The 17,215-nt window shown below is 44.3% G+C and overlaps 1 protein-coding gene across 1 annotated transcript; it reads right to left on the bottom strand.

Moving 5' to 3' along the window:
• Positions 1-310: 310 nt before the first annotated feature.
• On the bottom strand, positions 311-2,055 carry LOC147087968 (neuropeptides capa receptor-like). The gene has a single exon (XM_085977872.1). The coding sequence runs from the start codon at positions 1,957-1,959 to the stop codon at positions 1,126-1,128; it is 834 nt and encodes a 277-aa protein (XP_085833998.1). The 5' UTR covers positions 1,960-2,055; the 3' UTR covers positions 311-1,125.
• Between the last annotated feature and the right edge of the window lie 15,160 nt (positions 2,056-17,215).

Below are 17,215 nucleotides of genomic sequence, written 5' to 3'. Positions count from 1 at the left end.
ACGTGTGACTCCTGACCCGAGGCTGCAAAACCACTTTGGGACGTTCCAAGTTTGTGACAGGCGGTAAATAAATTGATATTTCCAACTTTCTTTTACAATAAAACATTTACTTTCCTAGCTATCAATAGTTCAGAAGAAAATGACCAATTTCATGTCAAATCAATTTACCCTTCAATCTTTATTCTTAATTCTTCAAAACTCACAAAGTAACTTGGACAAAAAGAACAAAGTAATACCACATTACTGTTAGAATACAGCAGGGCCAGGCACTAGTTATCCACTCAGTGACTGCCCGGAGTACAGAGTGAAATCAGAGGCTGAAAATTACTTACCAGAAGTGTGGAATATGAACAGCAAAAAAAAATTCAGTACACATTAAATAACAACATGTAAAATAAATTGAAGGTTGTTCTCATTGGTTGGCTAAAATTTGCTGTTACAGATCCCCCAACAGATACAACAAAAACAACTTTCTGTCAATACATTGCAAATCGATGTAGGATCAGGAAGTTCTGTGACAGTTCAGGGACGGGAATCTACTTCTTACACTTATTGCTGCCAACAAACTGCAGCTGTCAATCTTCGGCACTAAGCTCTGGGATCCACCCCTATACATTACTGGCTCTCTACCGCACCTTTGTTCTGTAACTTCCTGTGAAGCACCTTGGGATCTTTTACTCCGTTAAAGACGCTGTATAAATGTAAGATGTTTTTGCTGAGAGGCTGAGATGAGGTGGACCCAATGGAAGGAATCTCGTGAGGAGCACAATAAGCAGCACAGACTAGTTGGGCCGAATATCCGGTTTCAGTGCTGCTTAATCTTTTAATATAAGCACCAGAACTACCGCTCAGCTCTGCCTGCCTTCCTATTGACGTTGCTCTTACTCTGGAAGCTGCAAATGAAATGATGCACTATATATGCAAAAAGCTAGTGGTCCTGTCCCGAAAGACAAGGTGAGAACTCTCAGTCAGAAATGCTGCTGCGTTCTAAAAAAAAGTGCTTGCCCCGCCGATGGTTCTATTTTCAGATCACCAGCGATTCCTGATGTAATACAGTTGATGGCATTCTGGGGTAAGTATTAGATTTATGGGCTGGAAACACTGGGACCCGAATCTGGGCTGCGCTCAGTTGTTCTGCTTCTTAATTAATTGAATAATTGAGGCAACCGGATATTTCCCCGCACTCTTCAACTGCTCTCTGAACTTGGACTGGGTCACCCCATAAATAAATGTGTTTGTGCAGCAACTTAAATTCTGCAGCATATATCCGACTTCATTAAAGATAGATATAGAATCATTGTGATAATTGGAATCTACACCTCTAATGTAATAGTATATGAAATATATTACATATACCGACCACAGAAGTATGAAGCTGCCAGATATGGTGAAGAGTAAAATCACAGACTTCCTTCTGCTCTCCATCTCTGGGTCACTGCGATTCTCTCCCTTGCTCTCACCCCTCAGTACCTTATGGACTCGACTGGCCACTAAAATGTGTCTGACTGTCAGAGCGTTGAGCAACAAAATGAAAGCGAATGGGAGCAATGGAGTTAAAATTGTGTCAAGCCAGTCATATTCGACCCAACCGGGCTCAGAATAATAGCTTGGTTTTACGTAACAGTCCCATGGCACATTGTCGATTATCTCTCCTGGTTTAAATATAAAGTAGAAGGGAACGTTTTTTAAACAGAGCAGAATGCAGGTTGTTGCCAGAACCACAGTCGCAGTTTTCTCAGTGCAATATTTTGTTTTCAGATTCTGGCAACAAATGGCCACAAATCGATCGAAGGTGAAAGTGACGGTGAACCAGACAGAACAGTCTGTGGCTGCACCGACCAGGACAGTGCGAACACTACACACAGGAGTGATGACCAGGAAACACATTGGGAAATAATACCAATTGATCTGGTTCAGTATGACCTCAGTGATGATGACCAGTAGATCTGCCGCTGCCATCGCCACCAGATAGCGAGTGGTGCAGGTGGAGAGCCCACACTTTCCCCGGGACAGGATCACAATCGCCACTAAATTAACTGAAAAAAAGAGCAGGGAAAAGAGAATGCAAACTACTGATCAAACATTCTCCGTATCTGGGCCCAGAGAATATGGGCCGTATTTTATAACCAAGAACGGGTTGTTTTTTAGTCGGGTCAGAGATTATCAGGTTTAAATCTCCATCCGACCACAGCCCGCCTCCAGACCACCTGCTTCCGAGGTTAACAGATAAATCGGACCACCATCCTGGCTCGTGATTGGACGGCCCCCAGATTTGCAGAACCCTTCCCGTGTTCGGGGATCAGATCACACCCTGGTATTGGACAGCCATCACCCCCCGGGGCCGGGGGGATCGGAAAAAAAACCAGGATCGGCCACCCAGCATCTCAGGGCCATGGACTTGGTCCTGCGATCTTCTCCAGATTCCTCCCCCCCCGACTGAAACCCAAGCTGGCCAATCCTGCTGACTTCATGCAGGGAAGCTGTCAACGACAAAACTATACCCTGCCTACCGAACCCGCCTGGTCGATATCAAAAGCACAATATTAAGAATGCTGTAACTCTGATAAATACAGATAATGATGTGGACACACATCAAGTCAGGCATCATCTGTGGAGAGAGAAACAGTGTTAACATTTAACATCGACTATCTTTCATCAGAACTGAAACATATTAGATATTAACAGTTTTAAAGCAATGATAGAGCCAGAGAAAAGTAGGGGAGGGGAGGAAAGAACAATTGAGAGGTCTATGCTCGGGTGGAGGGCAGAAGTGATCCAGGAATAAAATGGATAATTGGTCAAGGGAGATAGGACAATTAAAGAAATAAAAGATTGGACCAGATCAGGAATAAATGGCTGTAGCAGAATAACAGAGGGGGAGGCAAGGACGGAAAATCTGTAAAAGAGGAGAAGGTTCCAGTGACCAGGGAATCTGGCAGAGAATGGTGGGTGGACCTCAGATATACGCACCAGCCTTCATCCTGCCCAAGACCGGTGTGCCCGCACTCTTCCAGCCACCACATCAAGCTCACGGCTAGCTGGTCAGAGACAAGGGCTACCTGCTCTCCATCTGGTTCATGACTCCCCTCTGCAGACCCAACGCCCCTGCCCAGCAGTCATATAATGAGCGCCATGCTGCCACCAGGAACATTATCGAGCAGACCATCTGCATGCTGATGCAACAGTTCCACTGCCTTGACCGATCGGGAGGAGCCGTCCAGTATTTGCTGGAGCGGGTGTCACATTTCCTGATGTTTGCTGCATGCGCCACAACTTGGGAGCCCAGCCCTTGCCACCTGGGATTACGGGAGCACCTCAGGAGGAGGAAGAGGGTGAGGAGGATGTGGAGGAGGAGTTCGAGGAGGAAGAGGAGGATGAGGACCACGAGGAGGTAGACGAGGAGGAGGAGCAACAGGAGAGAGGGAGGAGACATCCACTCTATCAGCCTTCCAGAAGGGCGGTCCGTGACCAACTCAAATAACTGACATACGAATGAAGTATACCACAGATCTCCATTGCTCACCACATCACCATCTTTACTTCAGGCCATATCACAGCGCAAAGAAGAAGTGAGAGACACCACTCAAGGATCAAAAGTTAATGAATAAATTAATGAATAATCAGTGAACACATACTTAATAAAAATGAATTAACTATTCACGCCTGTGCAGTCGCTGGGTGCTTCTCGTTACTGTGTATTTGCCCACGCCAGTGCTCCTACGATGTTTTGACCTAGTGGCTGCAGCAGGACTGGTGGAAGGCTGCTGAGTTTCCCTGCGGGATACTTAAGATGGTCTTGAAGAGCGACTCAACCAGCTCTGGGCCTGGAAGGGCCAGCTAGAGACTGCACCACCTCAGCACGGGCGGCAGTTGTCTGGGCTGGCTGGATGACAGGCAAAGGCTTAGTGGCATTTGTGGGAGCAGGAATGCTGTGATTCTGGAGAAGACAGCAGGTTCCTGCTCCACTGATGCACTGACACTCTCCCGGGGCAGCACCACATCATCCCAAGAAATCTGTTGGAACACAGATTGTTGACCTGCTGAGATATCGTGAAAGCTCTGGTCGACAGTGATAGACTCAGCCACGATGGCAGCTGTCAGAGCTGAGACTGCATGGCACCTGTCTGAGTTTGGATACCACCAAGAAAACACTGCATTACAGCACTAAACGTTGTGTCAGTTCTGCCTGTGCTGCAATGGAAGCTGCCAGCTTGCCATTCACAGGCGTCTTCGGGTCTGGGACTCAAGGTCTCTCTGGGAATCTACCATTCCTTGCAGACTGGAAATGATGGGATACAAGGTGTGTGCAAAGCATTGTGCAAGTTTGTGGGCGGACTCCTCCATGCTCTTTATCATTGCCGATGTGATTTCGGGCAACCTTGCTATTGCACCTATCATCTCCCTGTGCATGCCCTTCACCATTCTTCTAGCAGCCTCACCATCGAGGTCCTGATCTGAGTCCTGTGCAGCCGAACTCCCAGTCGAACTCGCCCTCCTGGGAGATGGGCCCCGAGCTACCCTTTCCCCCTTACCTTGCTGCAGCCCACTCGTCACCGGTGCCTTCCCTTCTGCAGATCCGGCGACTATACTAGCCTGTAAAGAAGGAGTAGTGCCAGTGTCTGAGCTGGTGCCTAAGGGAGAGAGAGGCAATGACTCGGTGTGTTCTTCCTCCTCCTCTTCTTCCACCTCGCTCTGTATAGTGCCCTCAGGGACAGGCTGCTCAGCTGCTTGCTCATTACTTTAAATCTTACTGGCACAAGAGTCATGCTAAGGTGAGGGGAGGGGACAGAAGGGGAGAAATGCATGCATACAGTCTGATTAGGGGGAATGTGTGAATGGCTTGTGGCGTGAGGGGGAAGAGGGATGTTGGAAGAAGGATTAGGATAGAATATACCGTTGTTGTACCCAAGGGGGTCAACGTCGCCGGGGGCCACGGCATCCACCACCTGGCGCCCAATAATCTGCAGCACTCGTTTCTCCAGCGCAGACAGTGGTTAGGTGTCGACTTGGACACCGCATGCGCGCTACTGCCCCCTCCTGTTCTGAACGACCTTGGAAAGGAAGGAAAGGAAAGGAAAGTGTGTGAGTGATTGTGGAACAATGTGATTGGCTGATGTGCTTGCCATCGGTGTATAGGTGTCTTTGTGTGCAAGGTGTGAGATGTGGCTGTGAGTGTTGGTAGATAGATTTTGTTGGTGGTTGAGTGCTGCGGGTGTGGTGCTTTTCGTGGAGTGTGAAGATTGGTTCAGATGGCGGTACATAGATTTGTAGAAGCATTCACTCACCCTGTCCACGCAAGTGAAGTCGCTAAATTTCTTCCTGCACTTTGTGCGGATCCAGGGGATGACAGTTCTGCCCAAGACGTGCTGCGCTACTTCCCTACCCATGGTGCAGAAGGCTTCTGGCGAGGGCCTTCTGCCACTTGCTGGGTAGTGCACCGCCATCCATCTCTCCACAGCGAACACCAATGCCTCCAATGTTTAATCGCAGAATCTGCAGGCACTCTCCCTGGGGCATGGATCTGCAATGACTACAGCTGCTTTAGTCCTCCAACTCCTTTTCCTTGACCTGCTGAAGCTTGCTGAGGCAGCTGCACAGCCAGCCATGCTGAGAATGAAGTTCTGCAGCATCAATGATCCTTCCCTTCCAGAACAAGAAAAAGCCTGCGGCAATCATGACTTGTGATTAGAGTCCTACTGATATTGGTCCACCCTTTGAGTGTAACGCCAATGAGCTTGCGGTTAAAAACTTGAAATAGATTTCCAATCATTTATTTGAGCATTGTGCATGAATGTTGCATGCTCGCTAAAGCATTAGCGCCTGACACTAATTCTCCAACTTTTCTAATGCTACAGCCCATTCCTAGGCTATGATGAATTTCTAGCCCTCTGAATCATAGATAAGAACTGATCTGTCAAACATTAATCAGTTTCCGAAGTGCAATAATCAAAAACCACAGCCTAATATTCATCCTGACTAGTAGACAGATAATGAAATTCAGCACTCATGACCCACAGGCTTACAGGAACGTGTTGGGGGAAGGGGAATATTGAGCACTAAAACAACTGAAGTGCTTACAGTAACTACTCTTAGTGTAAGAAAAGTATTTAAACCTGTTTCTGTTCTTGCAGCTCAATATCAATGCATTTCACTTCATACGCATTTTTAAAACATCTTTACCCAAAAGCAAAAATATTCTCTTTCGCCATCAATTTCGAACATAGGATTTAGGAGCAGGAGTCGGCCACTCGGCCCTTCGAGCCTGCTGCGCCATTAAATAAGATCATGGCTCATCCGATTAGTCCACATTCCCGCACACCCCCGATAACCTTTCGCCCCCTTGCTAACCGAGAATCTATCTACCTCTGTCTTAAAAATATTCAAAGACTCTGCATCCACCGCCCTTTGAGAGAAAACATTTCTCCTAATTTCCATCTTAAATGGGTGACCCCTTATTTTTAAATAGTGACCCCTAGTTCTAGATTCTCGCAGAAGAGGAAACACCCTCGCCACATCCACCCTGTCCAGACCCCTCAGGATCGTATATGTTTCAATCAAGTCACCTCTTACTTTTCTGAACTCCATCGGATACAAGCGAAGACTGCACAAACTTTTCCCATAAGACAACCCGCCCATTCCAGGTTTTGGTCTAGCAAACCTTCTCTGAACTGCTTCCAACGCATTTACATCCTTCCTTAAATAAGGAGACCAATACTGTACACAGTCCTCCAGGTGTGGTCTCACCAATGCCCTGTGTAACTGTAGCATAACCTCCCTACTTTTGTATTCAATTCACAGAATCACAGAAACCTCACAGTGCAGATAGAGGCCATTTCGGCCAATCGAGCCTGCACCGACACATATCCCACCCGATCCCCGTAACCCCTGCACCAATACATATCCCACCCTATCCCAATAACCCCACGTATTTAATCCCCCTAACACTAAGGGTCAATTTTTATCATAGCCAATCATCCTAACCCGCACATCTTTGGACTGTGGGAGGAAACCGGAGCAACCGGAGAAAACCCACGCAAACACGGGGAGAATGTGCAAACTCCACACAGACAGTCACCCGAGGCCGGAGTCGAACCCGGGTCTCTGGCGCTGTGAGGCAACAGTGCTAACCACTATGCCACCAAAATGAACAACTTCACATTTTCCCACATTATGCTCCATTTGCCAGATCTTTGCCCTCTCACTTATCCTATCTATATCCCTTTATGGCCTTCTAATGTCCTCTTCACAATGTATCGTCATACCTAACTTTGTGGCATTCGCAAATTTAGCAACAATACGATCGGTCCCTTCATCCAAGTCATTTATACAAATGTACAATGTTGAAGCCCAGCACTGATCCCTGTGGCACACCACTGGTTACATCTTGCCAATCAGAAAATGACCCATTTATGCCTACTCGCTGTTTCCAGTTAGCTAGCCAATCTTGTATCCATGCCAATATGTTACCCCCTACAATATGAGCTTTTCTTTTCTGCAATAACCTTTGATGTGGCACCTTAACAAATGCCTTCTGGAAATCTAAGGACAGTACATCCACAGTTTCCCCTTTATCCACAGCACATGTTACTTCCTCAAACAACTCCAATAAATTTGTTAAACATGATTTCCCTTGCACAAAACCATGTTGACTATGCCTGATTACTTTGAACTTTTCGAAGTGCCCTGCTACAACACCTTTAATAATCGTTTCTAACATCTTTCCTATGACAGATGGTAAGCTAGCTGGCCTGTAGTTTCCTGCTTTCAGTCTCCCTTCCATTTTGAATAAAGTTACATTCGCTATTTCCCAATCTAATGGAACCTTCCCCGAATCTAGGGAAATTAAAAAAATTAAACGCAACGCATCAACTATCTCACTAGCCACTTCTTTTAAGTCCCTATGATGAAGTCAATCAGGCCCGCGGACTTGATAGACCGCATCTCCAACAATTTGCTCAGTACCACTTCCCTGGTGATTATAATTATCTTGATTTCCTCCCTCCCTTCCATTTCCTGATTTCAGCTATTTCTGGGATTTTAGTTGTATCCGCTATAGTGGAGACCGATGCAAAATACCTGTTCAATTCAACAGCCATCTCTTTATTATCCATTATTAATTCCCCAGCCTCACTTTTTATAGGACCAATGCTAACTTTGTTAAATCTTTTCTTTTATAAATATCTATAAAACTTCTACTATTTGTTTTTATATTTCTAGCTGGCTTTCACTCGTATACTAATTTTTCTCTCCTTATTAATCTTTTAGTCATTCTTTGCAGTTTTTTACATTCTGTCCAATCCTGCCACCCATCTTTGTGCAAGTTTCAGCTTTTTCTTTAAGTTTAATATTGTCTTAAAATTTTTAGTTAACCACGGACGGTGGTTCCTCCCCTTGATATTTTCCTTTCTCGTTCGATTGCATATATTGTGTGTATTTTGAAACATCCCCTTAATTGTCTGCCACTACAACTCTATTGATCTATCCCTTAACCTAATTTGCCAGTTCACTTTAACTAGCTCTGCTTTCATGCACTCTTAAATGTCCTTATGTAAGCTTAAATTACAAGTCTTGGACCCACTCTTCTCTCTGTCAAACTGATTGTAAAATTCAATCATATTATGATCGCTGCTACCTAGGGGCGCCTTCGCTATGAGGTCATTGATTAATACTATCTCCTTGCAGAACACCAGGTCTAATTTAGCCTGCTCTCTGGTTGGCTCCAGAACGTGATTTTGTAAGAAACTATCCAGAAAACATTCCAAGAACTCTTCATCGATGCCAACTTTGCCCGTCTGATTTTTCCAGTCTATATGCAGTTTAAAAACCCCTGATTATTGCTGAACCCTTCTGAGAAGCTCCCATTATTTCTTCCTTTATACTCCATCCTACCATGTGGTTACTGTTAGCTGGCCGGTACACCACTCCCACAAGTGACTTCTTGCATTTATCAGTTCTCATCTCTACCCAAACCGCTTCTACATCCTGGTTTCCTGAACTTAAGTCATCACTCTCTATAGTGCTAATACCATCATTAATTAACAGATCCACCCTTCCAACTTTTACCACCTTCCTGGCCTTCCTAAATATCATGTACACTTCAATATTCAGGTCCCAATCTACATAACCCTGCAGCCATGTTTCTGTAATGGCTATCAAATCAGATTTATTTATTTCTATTTGCGCTTTCAGTTCATCTGCTTTGTTTCGCATGCTAATTCCGTTCAGATGCAGTGCCTTTAGTTTTGTCTTTATATTACTTTTGTAACCTCTAGCCTTATCTGTTGATTTACTCTTAGCTGTGTACTCTCTATAATTTCTGTCACTGTCTGTTTAACATTTTCCACGTTAATATCTTTTTCTATTGCCTTGTCTCTAATCTTTAAATTACAACATCTTCCCTAATTTGATCCCATGCCCCCAATATTTAGTTTAAAGCCCTCGCTACTACCCTAATTATACGACTCGCCAGAACACTGGTCCAAGCACAGTGCAGGTGATGACCGACCCAAATATAGATATCCTACTTTCCCCACTACTGGTGCCAGTGCCCTAGGAATTGAAACCAATTTCTCCCACACCAGGCTTTCAGCCACGCATTCATCACTCTTATTTTATTTACGCTATGGCAATTTGCTAGTGGCTCGGGTAATAATGCAGATATTGTTACCCTTGATGTTCTGCTTTTTAGCTTAACCCCTAGCTGCTCATACTCTCTCAGCAGAACCTCTTTCCTAGTACTACCTATATTGTTGGCACCTACATTGACCACGACCACTGGCTCCTCCCCCTCACCCTGCAAGTTCCTGTCCAGCCCAGAGCAGATGTCCCGAACCCTGTCACCGGGCAGGCAACACAGCTGTCTGTAATCTCACTCTTGGCCGCAGCGAACTGTTTTTATTCCCTGACTATGCTGTCCCAAATTACTGCTACATTCCTATTAACTACCCCCGCTTGAACGGCTTCCTGTATCTCGGTGCCATGGTCAGTTTGCTCATCCATCCTGCAGCCACCACTTTCATCCATACTTTTCGCAAGAAGCTCAAACCTGTTGGACAATTGCAAAGGCTGAGGCTCCTCCACGTCCTGGATCCCCATACCTGCCTCACTCGCAGTCACATACTCATGCCCTGGACCACTGACCAAATCAGAAGACACTATCCTAAGGGGTGTGACTGCCTCCTGGAATAAAGTGGCCAGATAACTTTCCCCCTCCCTGATGCATCGCAGTTTCCGCAGCTCGGCCTCCAGCTCATCAACTCTGAGCCGAAGCTCCTCGAGCCGCAGACACTTACCGCAGATGTGCTCATCCTGGATCACGCATCCAGTAGCTCCCACGTACTGCAGTCGCCACACATCACCTGCCCTGCATTAATTATAGAGGTTTAATTACTTTATTTTTATTAATTAATAAACGATACTACTTTTAATAAGATTTGTTACTGATACAAATTAGTACTATTGAAACCTCACAATTACTAATAAATGTTCTTGGCTTTAAATGATAAGGGCAGTGAGCAAAATACTCACCAACCAATCCCTTAACCTTTTTCCTGTGATGTCACCTTTTATTTTTCTCCAAATGCGGGGAGCGGGAGCGGGGTGGTGCCACTGAGCCGAACGTCCGCTGGTTCTCCGTACCCTCTTGTAAAGCTTTGTAACTCCTGCTCTCCTGGAAGCTGACAAAGATAGAAAAAGAAAGTAACAGCTCCCTCCCCGAACTCCCTCTCTCACCAAACTCGCAGCTCTACACTCTGTTCCGAGCTGCACTTCATAAAACAAATGGAGGGGAGAAATCAGTCACCTAAAATAGTGATTACAAAGTCGAACTGAATTCTTCCACGCCAGTTAGTGATCTACACTCAGTAAAATTCTACAGTGAGAGATACTCCAAGTAATACATATTCACTGGGGTCAGGTGTTCCACTCCGGTTAGTGACCCACACTCAGTAAAAGTCTACAGTGAGAGGTACTCCAAGTAATACATAGTCACTGGGGTCAGGTGTTCCACTCTGGTTAGTGATCCACACTCAGTAAAATTCTACAGTGAGAGATACTCCAAGTAATCCATAGTCACTGGGGTCAGGTGTTCCACTCCAGTTAGTGACCCACACTCAGTAAAATTCTACAGTGAGAGATACTCCAAGTAATCCATAGTCACTGGGGTCAGGTGTTCCACTCTGGTTAGTGACCCACACTCAGTAAAATTCTACAGTGAGAGATACTCCAAGTAATACATAGTCACTGGGGTCAGGTGTTCCACTCTGGTTAGTGACCCACACTTAGTACAATTTTACAGTGACAGACCATTGCACTAACACCTTTTCTCAGAGACATTTCCCAGAATGAGGACTGATTTAACTGTACATCATATTCCACTAACGGCAATAACTTGATCATTCAGAGAGCCTGTGAGCTACAAACAGGTATATTTTCAGTTCAGGAAATGGCATTAAACAGGTTGTGTCAAGACACTAGACTTAACGAAATTACCAAACACTGATCGCACGTCTGTAAAACTATGTCCACTAGACGAGCATGTAACATTATCAGCCAGAGAGCTAAAGCAGAGAACAGCTCACATACAGATTTACACTACTTCAATGGTTATTATCACTTACCAGGAACTCCAATGACGGCAAGGATCATGTAATATATTTTCTGGACACTCTCAAATGTGTGATACATTTTCTGTGTGAAGCGATGTGTCCGTGCTGCAGGCAATCTCTCTGAATTATACTCTGAGCCGAATCCCACAGCCTTTCATTTATACCCTGCGCGATCTCCACGGGGAGATTGAGGTTGCAACATTGTTAAAAGGTTGAACAAACAAGTTACGACAGCCAGGTTAATTCCCTGTTATAATGGAATATATTTAGCGCTGAGTTTTAAATTGAAAACCCCAAAGACTTGAGAATTCTGATCATATTAATTAACCAATGGAAATTGCAAGCTGTGTTCTCCCAGCTCTAGGTTTGTTGTTTCAAACACCTTCAGTGCATTTCATATCTCATATTGTTTCTGTGATGTCCTTCATGCTGTTGTGCTCATTCAGTAATCAAACTGCAAATGCTAGAGTGCCCTCTCAGTGCAGCACTCTGGGCTGGGGCTGCGCTCTTAATTTTCCCATGTCCTAAACGACCAGTACCTCTCAAACCAATATATACGCTAAAGCTAATGAATCTATTAAACCAAATAAAAATAAAATATCTAATAAAGCGCATCAAACTAATACAGCCCCTCAAGCTATTACAGCCTCTCAAACTAATACAGTACGCTAATATAATAAAGCACCACAAACTAAGACAGCCTCTGAAACTAATACAGGATCTCAAACTAATATAGACCCTCAAACTAATACAGACCCTCAAACTAATACAGCCCCTCAAACTAATAAAGCCCCTCAAAATAATACAGCCCCTCAAACCAATACAGCCCCTCAAACCAATACAGCACCTCAAACTAATACAGCCCCTCAAACTAATAAAACCCCTCAAAATAGTACAGCCCCTCAAACCAATACAGCCCCTCAAACCAATACAGCACCTCAAACTAATACAGCCCCTCAAACTAATACAGCCCCTCAAACTAATACAGCACCTCAAACTAATACAGCCCCTCAAACTAATACAGACCCTCAAACTAATACAGCCCCTCAAACGAATACAGCCCCTCAAACTAATACAGCCCCTCAAACTAATAAAACCCCTCAAAATAATACAGCCCCTCAAACCAGTACAGCCCCTCAAACCAATACAGCACCTCAAACTAATACAGCCCCTCAAACTAATACAGCCCCTCAAACTAATACAGCACCTCAAACTAATACAGCCCCTCGAACTAATAAAGTCCCTCAAACTAATACAGCCCCTCAAACTAATAAAGTCCCTCAAACTAATACAGCCCCTCAAACGAATACAGCCCCTCAAACGAATACAGCCCCTCAAACGAATACAGCCCCTCAAACGAATACAGCCCCTCAAACGAATACAGCCGCTCAAACTAATAGAGAACCTCAAACTAATAGAGAACCTCAAACTAATAGAGAACCTCAAACTAATAGTGAACCTCAAACTAATAGAGAACCTCAAACTAATAGAGAACCTCAAACTAATGGAGAAGCTCAAACTAATGCAGCACCGCAACCCAATGTAGCACATGAAATTAATGCAGCACCTCAAACCAATACAGATCAACACCATCCAGTTAAAAGGATCCTGATTGATAAGCATGCAATTCACCACCTTAATCATTCAACGTGGCTGCAATTTGGCTGTGGGGTAATGTAGCTATTGGTTATGATACTGGATTGGTAATCCCGAGGCCTGACTAATGATCCGGAGACATGAGTTCAGATCTCCACCACGGCAGCTGGGGAATTTGAATGAAGTGAATGAATATAAAAAATGCATACTATCTACAAGCTTCACTGCAGCAACTCGTCAAGGCTTCTTCCACTGCATCTCCCAAGCCAAAACCTCTACCACCTTGGCAGACAATGGCAGCAGACGCATGGGAGAACCACCTCCAATTTCCCATCCAAGTCACATAACATCCTGACTTGGAAATATCGCCATTGACTCATTGCCACTGTGCCAAAATCATGCTACTCCCTGCCTAACGGCACTGTGGGAGTACATTCACAACACCGATTGCAGCAGTCCAGGATGTTAGCTCACCACCACCTTCTCAATGGCAATTGAGGAGTGGCAATAAAGGATTGTCTTCCCAGCGACATCCACAACTCATTGAGGTATAGCTTAAATAACTCGATCAATTAAATAAAACTGGCCACTTCACATCAACAAAATTGAACAGAAACTGGCCGCACGAGCAGATTCTAACCAATCACCCTGTAACTGACCAAATGACAACTACCTGATCGTTCACCAATAAACTAAACAAAATAACCACAGTCTGACTGAAATCGTAGAAACTCTCCACAAGAAAACAATCTGACCGATATCCCAGAAACTGTTCAACTGACCAAGATTTGGTCCTGTGTAAAGAGACATGATTAATTAAAAATGTCCTAGTAAAGGACCCCTTGGAATGAGTGACCATAACATGGTTGAATTCCATATTCAAGTAGAGGGTGAGAAGGTTGGATCTCAAACAAGCGTGCTGAGCTTGAATAAAGGAGACTATGAAGGTATGAGAGCGGAATTGATTAGAGTGGACCGGGAAAATAGATTAGAGGGTAAGACGGTACATGATCAGTGGTGTACATTTAAGGAGTTATTTTACAACTTGCAAAAAAAATATATTCCACTGAGGAAAACAGGGTGTAAAAGAAAAGATCGCCATCTGTGGCTAAGTAAAGTAATTAAGGATAGTATCCGACTAAAAACAAGGGCATATAAGGTAGCCAAATCTAGTTGGAGGATAGAAGATTGTGAAGTCTTTAAAAGGCAGCAAAAAATAACTAAAAGATTGATTAAGAAAGGGAAAATAGATTATGAAAGTAAATTAGCAAAAAATATAAAAACAGATAACAAAAGTTTCTATAGTTATATTAAAAGAAACAGTGTGGCTAAAGTAAATTTTTGTCCCTTAGAGGATGAGACCGGGAAATTAATGGTGGGAAACATGGAGATGGCAAAAACGTTGTACAAATATTTTGTATCAGTCTTTACGGTAGAGGATACAAAAAATATCCCAACACTGGACAAACAGGGGGCTCGAGGGGGAGAGGAGCTACATACGATTAAAATCACTAAGGAAGTGGTACTTGCTAAAATAATGGGACTCAAGCCGGAGAAATCCCCTGGACCTGATGGCTTACATCCTAGGGTCTTGATGGAAGTGGCGGTAGGGATTGTGGATGCATTGGTAATAATTTTCCAAAACTCCCTGGACTCAGCAAAGGTCCTGGCAGATCGGAAAACTGCTAATGTAACTCCCTTATTTAAAAAGGGTAGTTGGCAGAAAGCTGGAAACTATAGACCTGTTAGCCTAATATCTGTGGTTGGTAAAATGTTAGAGTCCATTATTAAGGAGACAGTAACGGGACATTTGGATAAACATAATTTAATAGGACAAAATCAGCATGGTTTCAAGAAGGGGAAGTCATGTTTGACAAATTTGCTTGAGTTCTTTGAGGAAGTGACATATAGGGTGGATAAAGGAGAACCAGTGGACGTAGTTTATTTAGACTTCCAAAAGGAATTTGACAAGGTGCTAAACAAAAGATTATTGCTCAAGATAAAAAATCACGGGATTGGGGGTAATATTCTGGCTTGGGTGGAGGACTGAAAGCAGAGAGTTGGGATAAATGGTTCATTCTCAGACTGGCAATCAGTAACTAGTGGTGTTCCGCAGGGGTCAGTGCTGTGTCCTCAACTCTTTACAAGCTATATTAACGATTTGGAGGAGGGGACCGAGTTTAACGTATCAAAGTTTGCAGATGATACAAAGATGGGAGGGAAAGTACTGAGTGAGGAGGACATAAAAAACCTGCAAAGTGACATAGACAGGCTAAGTAAGTGGGCAGAGATTTGGCAGATGGAATACAATACTGGAAAGTGTGAGGTTATGCACTTTGGCAGGAAAAATCATAGAGCAAGTTATTATCTTAATGGCAAGAAACTGGAAAGTACTGTAGTACAAAGGGATCTGGGAGTCCTGGTGCACGAAACTCAAAAAGTTAGTATGCAGGTGCAGCAAGTGATCAAGAAGGCCAATTGAATGTTGGCTTTTATTGCTAGGGGGATAGAATATAAAAACAGGGAGGTATTGCTGCAGTTATACAAGGCATTGGTGAGACCGCACCTGGAATACTGCATACAGTTTTGGTGTCCATACTTAAGATAAGACATACTTCCTCTCGAGTCAGTACAAAGAAGGTTCACTCGGTTAATCCCGGGGATGAGGGGGTGGTCATATGAGGAGAGGTTGAGTAGATTGGGACTCTACTCATTGGAGTTCAGAAGAATGAGAGGCGATCTTATTGAAACATGTAAGATTGTGAAGGGGCTTGATCGGGTGGATGCGGTGAGGATGTTCCCAATGATGGGTGAAACTAGAACTCGGGGGCATAATCTTGGAGTAAGAGGCTGCTCTTTCAAAACTGAGATGAGGAGAAACTTCTTCACTCAGATGGTGGTAGATTTGTGGAATTTGATGCCCCACAAAGCTGTGGACGCTACATCATTAAATAAATTTACAACAGAAATAGATAGTTTCCTAGAAGTAAAGGTAATTAAGGGTTACGGGGAGCGGGCAGGAAATTGGACATGAATCTAGGTTCGGAATGGTCATGGCCCTGTGGAAACTGTACTGCTCACATCCTGACTGATCGCACAGTAACTGACCTACTGCTCACATCCTGACTGAACGCACAGTACCTGACCTACTGCTCACATCCTGATGGCCAAACAGTAACTGACCTACTGCTCACATCCTGACTGAGCGCACAGTAACTGACCGACTGCTCACATCCTGACTGAACGCACAGCACCTGACCTACTGCTCACATCCTGATAACCAAACAGTAACTGACCTATTGCACACAATCTGACTGAGCAGACAGTAACTGATCTACTGCTCACATCCTGACTGAGCGCACAGGAAAGGACCTAATGCTCACAACCTGACTGAGCACACAGTAAATTACCTACTGCACACATCCTAATTGAGCGCACAGTACCTGACCTACTGCTTACATCCTGATGAGCACTCAGTACCTGAACTATTGCTCACATCCTGGCTGAAGACACAGAAACTGACCTATTGTTCACATCCTGACTGAGCACACAGTAACTGACCTATTGCATACATCCTGACTGAGCACACAGTAAATTACCTACTGCACACATCCTAATTGAGCGCACAGTACCTGACCTACTGCTTACATCCTGATGAGCACACAGTACCTGAACTATTGCTCACATCCTGGCTGAACACACAGAAACTGACCTATTGCTCACATCCTGACTGAGCACACAGTAACTTACCTATTGCATACATCCTGACTGAGCACACAGTAAATGATCTACTGCACACATCCTAACTGAGCGCACAGTACCTGAACTACTGCTCACATCCTGGCTGAACACACAGAAACTGACCTATTGCTCACATCCTGACTGAGCACACAGTAACTGACCTATTGCATACATCCTGACTGAGCACACAGTAAATCATCTACTGCACACATCCTAACTGAGCGCACAGTACCTGACCTACTGCTCACATCCTGATAAGCACACAGTAACTG

Source organism: Somniosus microcephalus, unplaced genomic scaffold (genome assembly GCF_052327205.1).
Source record: "Somniosus microcephalus isolate GS21.2 unplaced genomic scaffold, FLI_Smic_1.0 unresolved_chr5, whole genome shotgun sequence".
NCBI classification, from domain to species: Eukaryota; Metazoa; Chordata; class Chondrichthyes; order Squaliformes; family Somniosidae; genus Somniosus; species Somniosus microcephalus.
Note: the sequence above shows the minus strand (reverse complement) of the source record. Positions and strands in the feature narration are given on the sequence as shown.

Coding starts and splice junctions, on each gene's coding strand:
- LOC147087968 (XM_085977872.1), bottom strand. CDS start 1,959: ATGGCAGCGGCAGATCTACTGGTCATCATCACTGAGGTCATACTGAAC.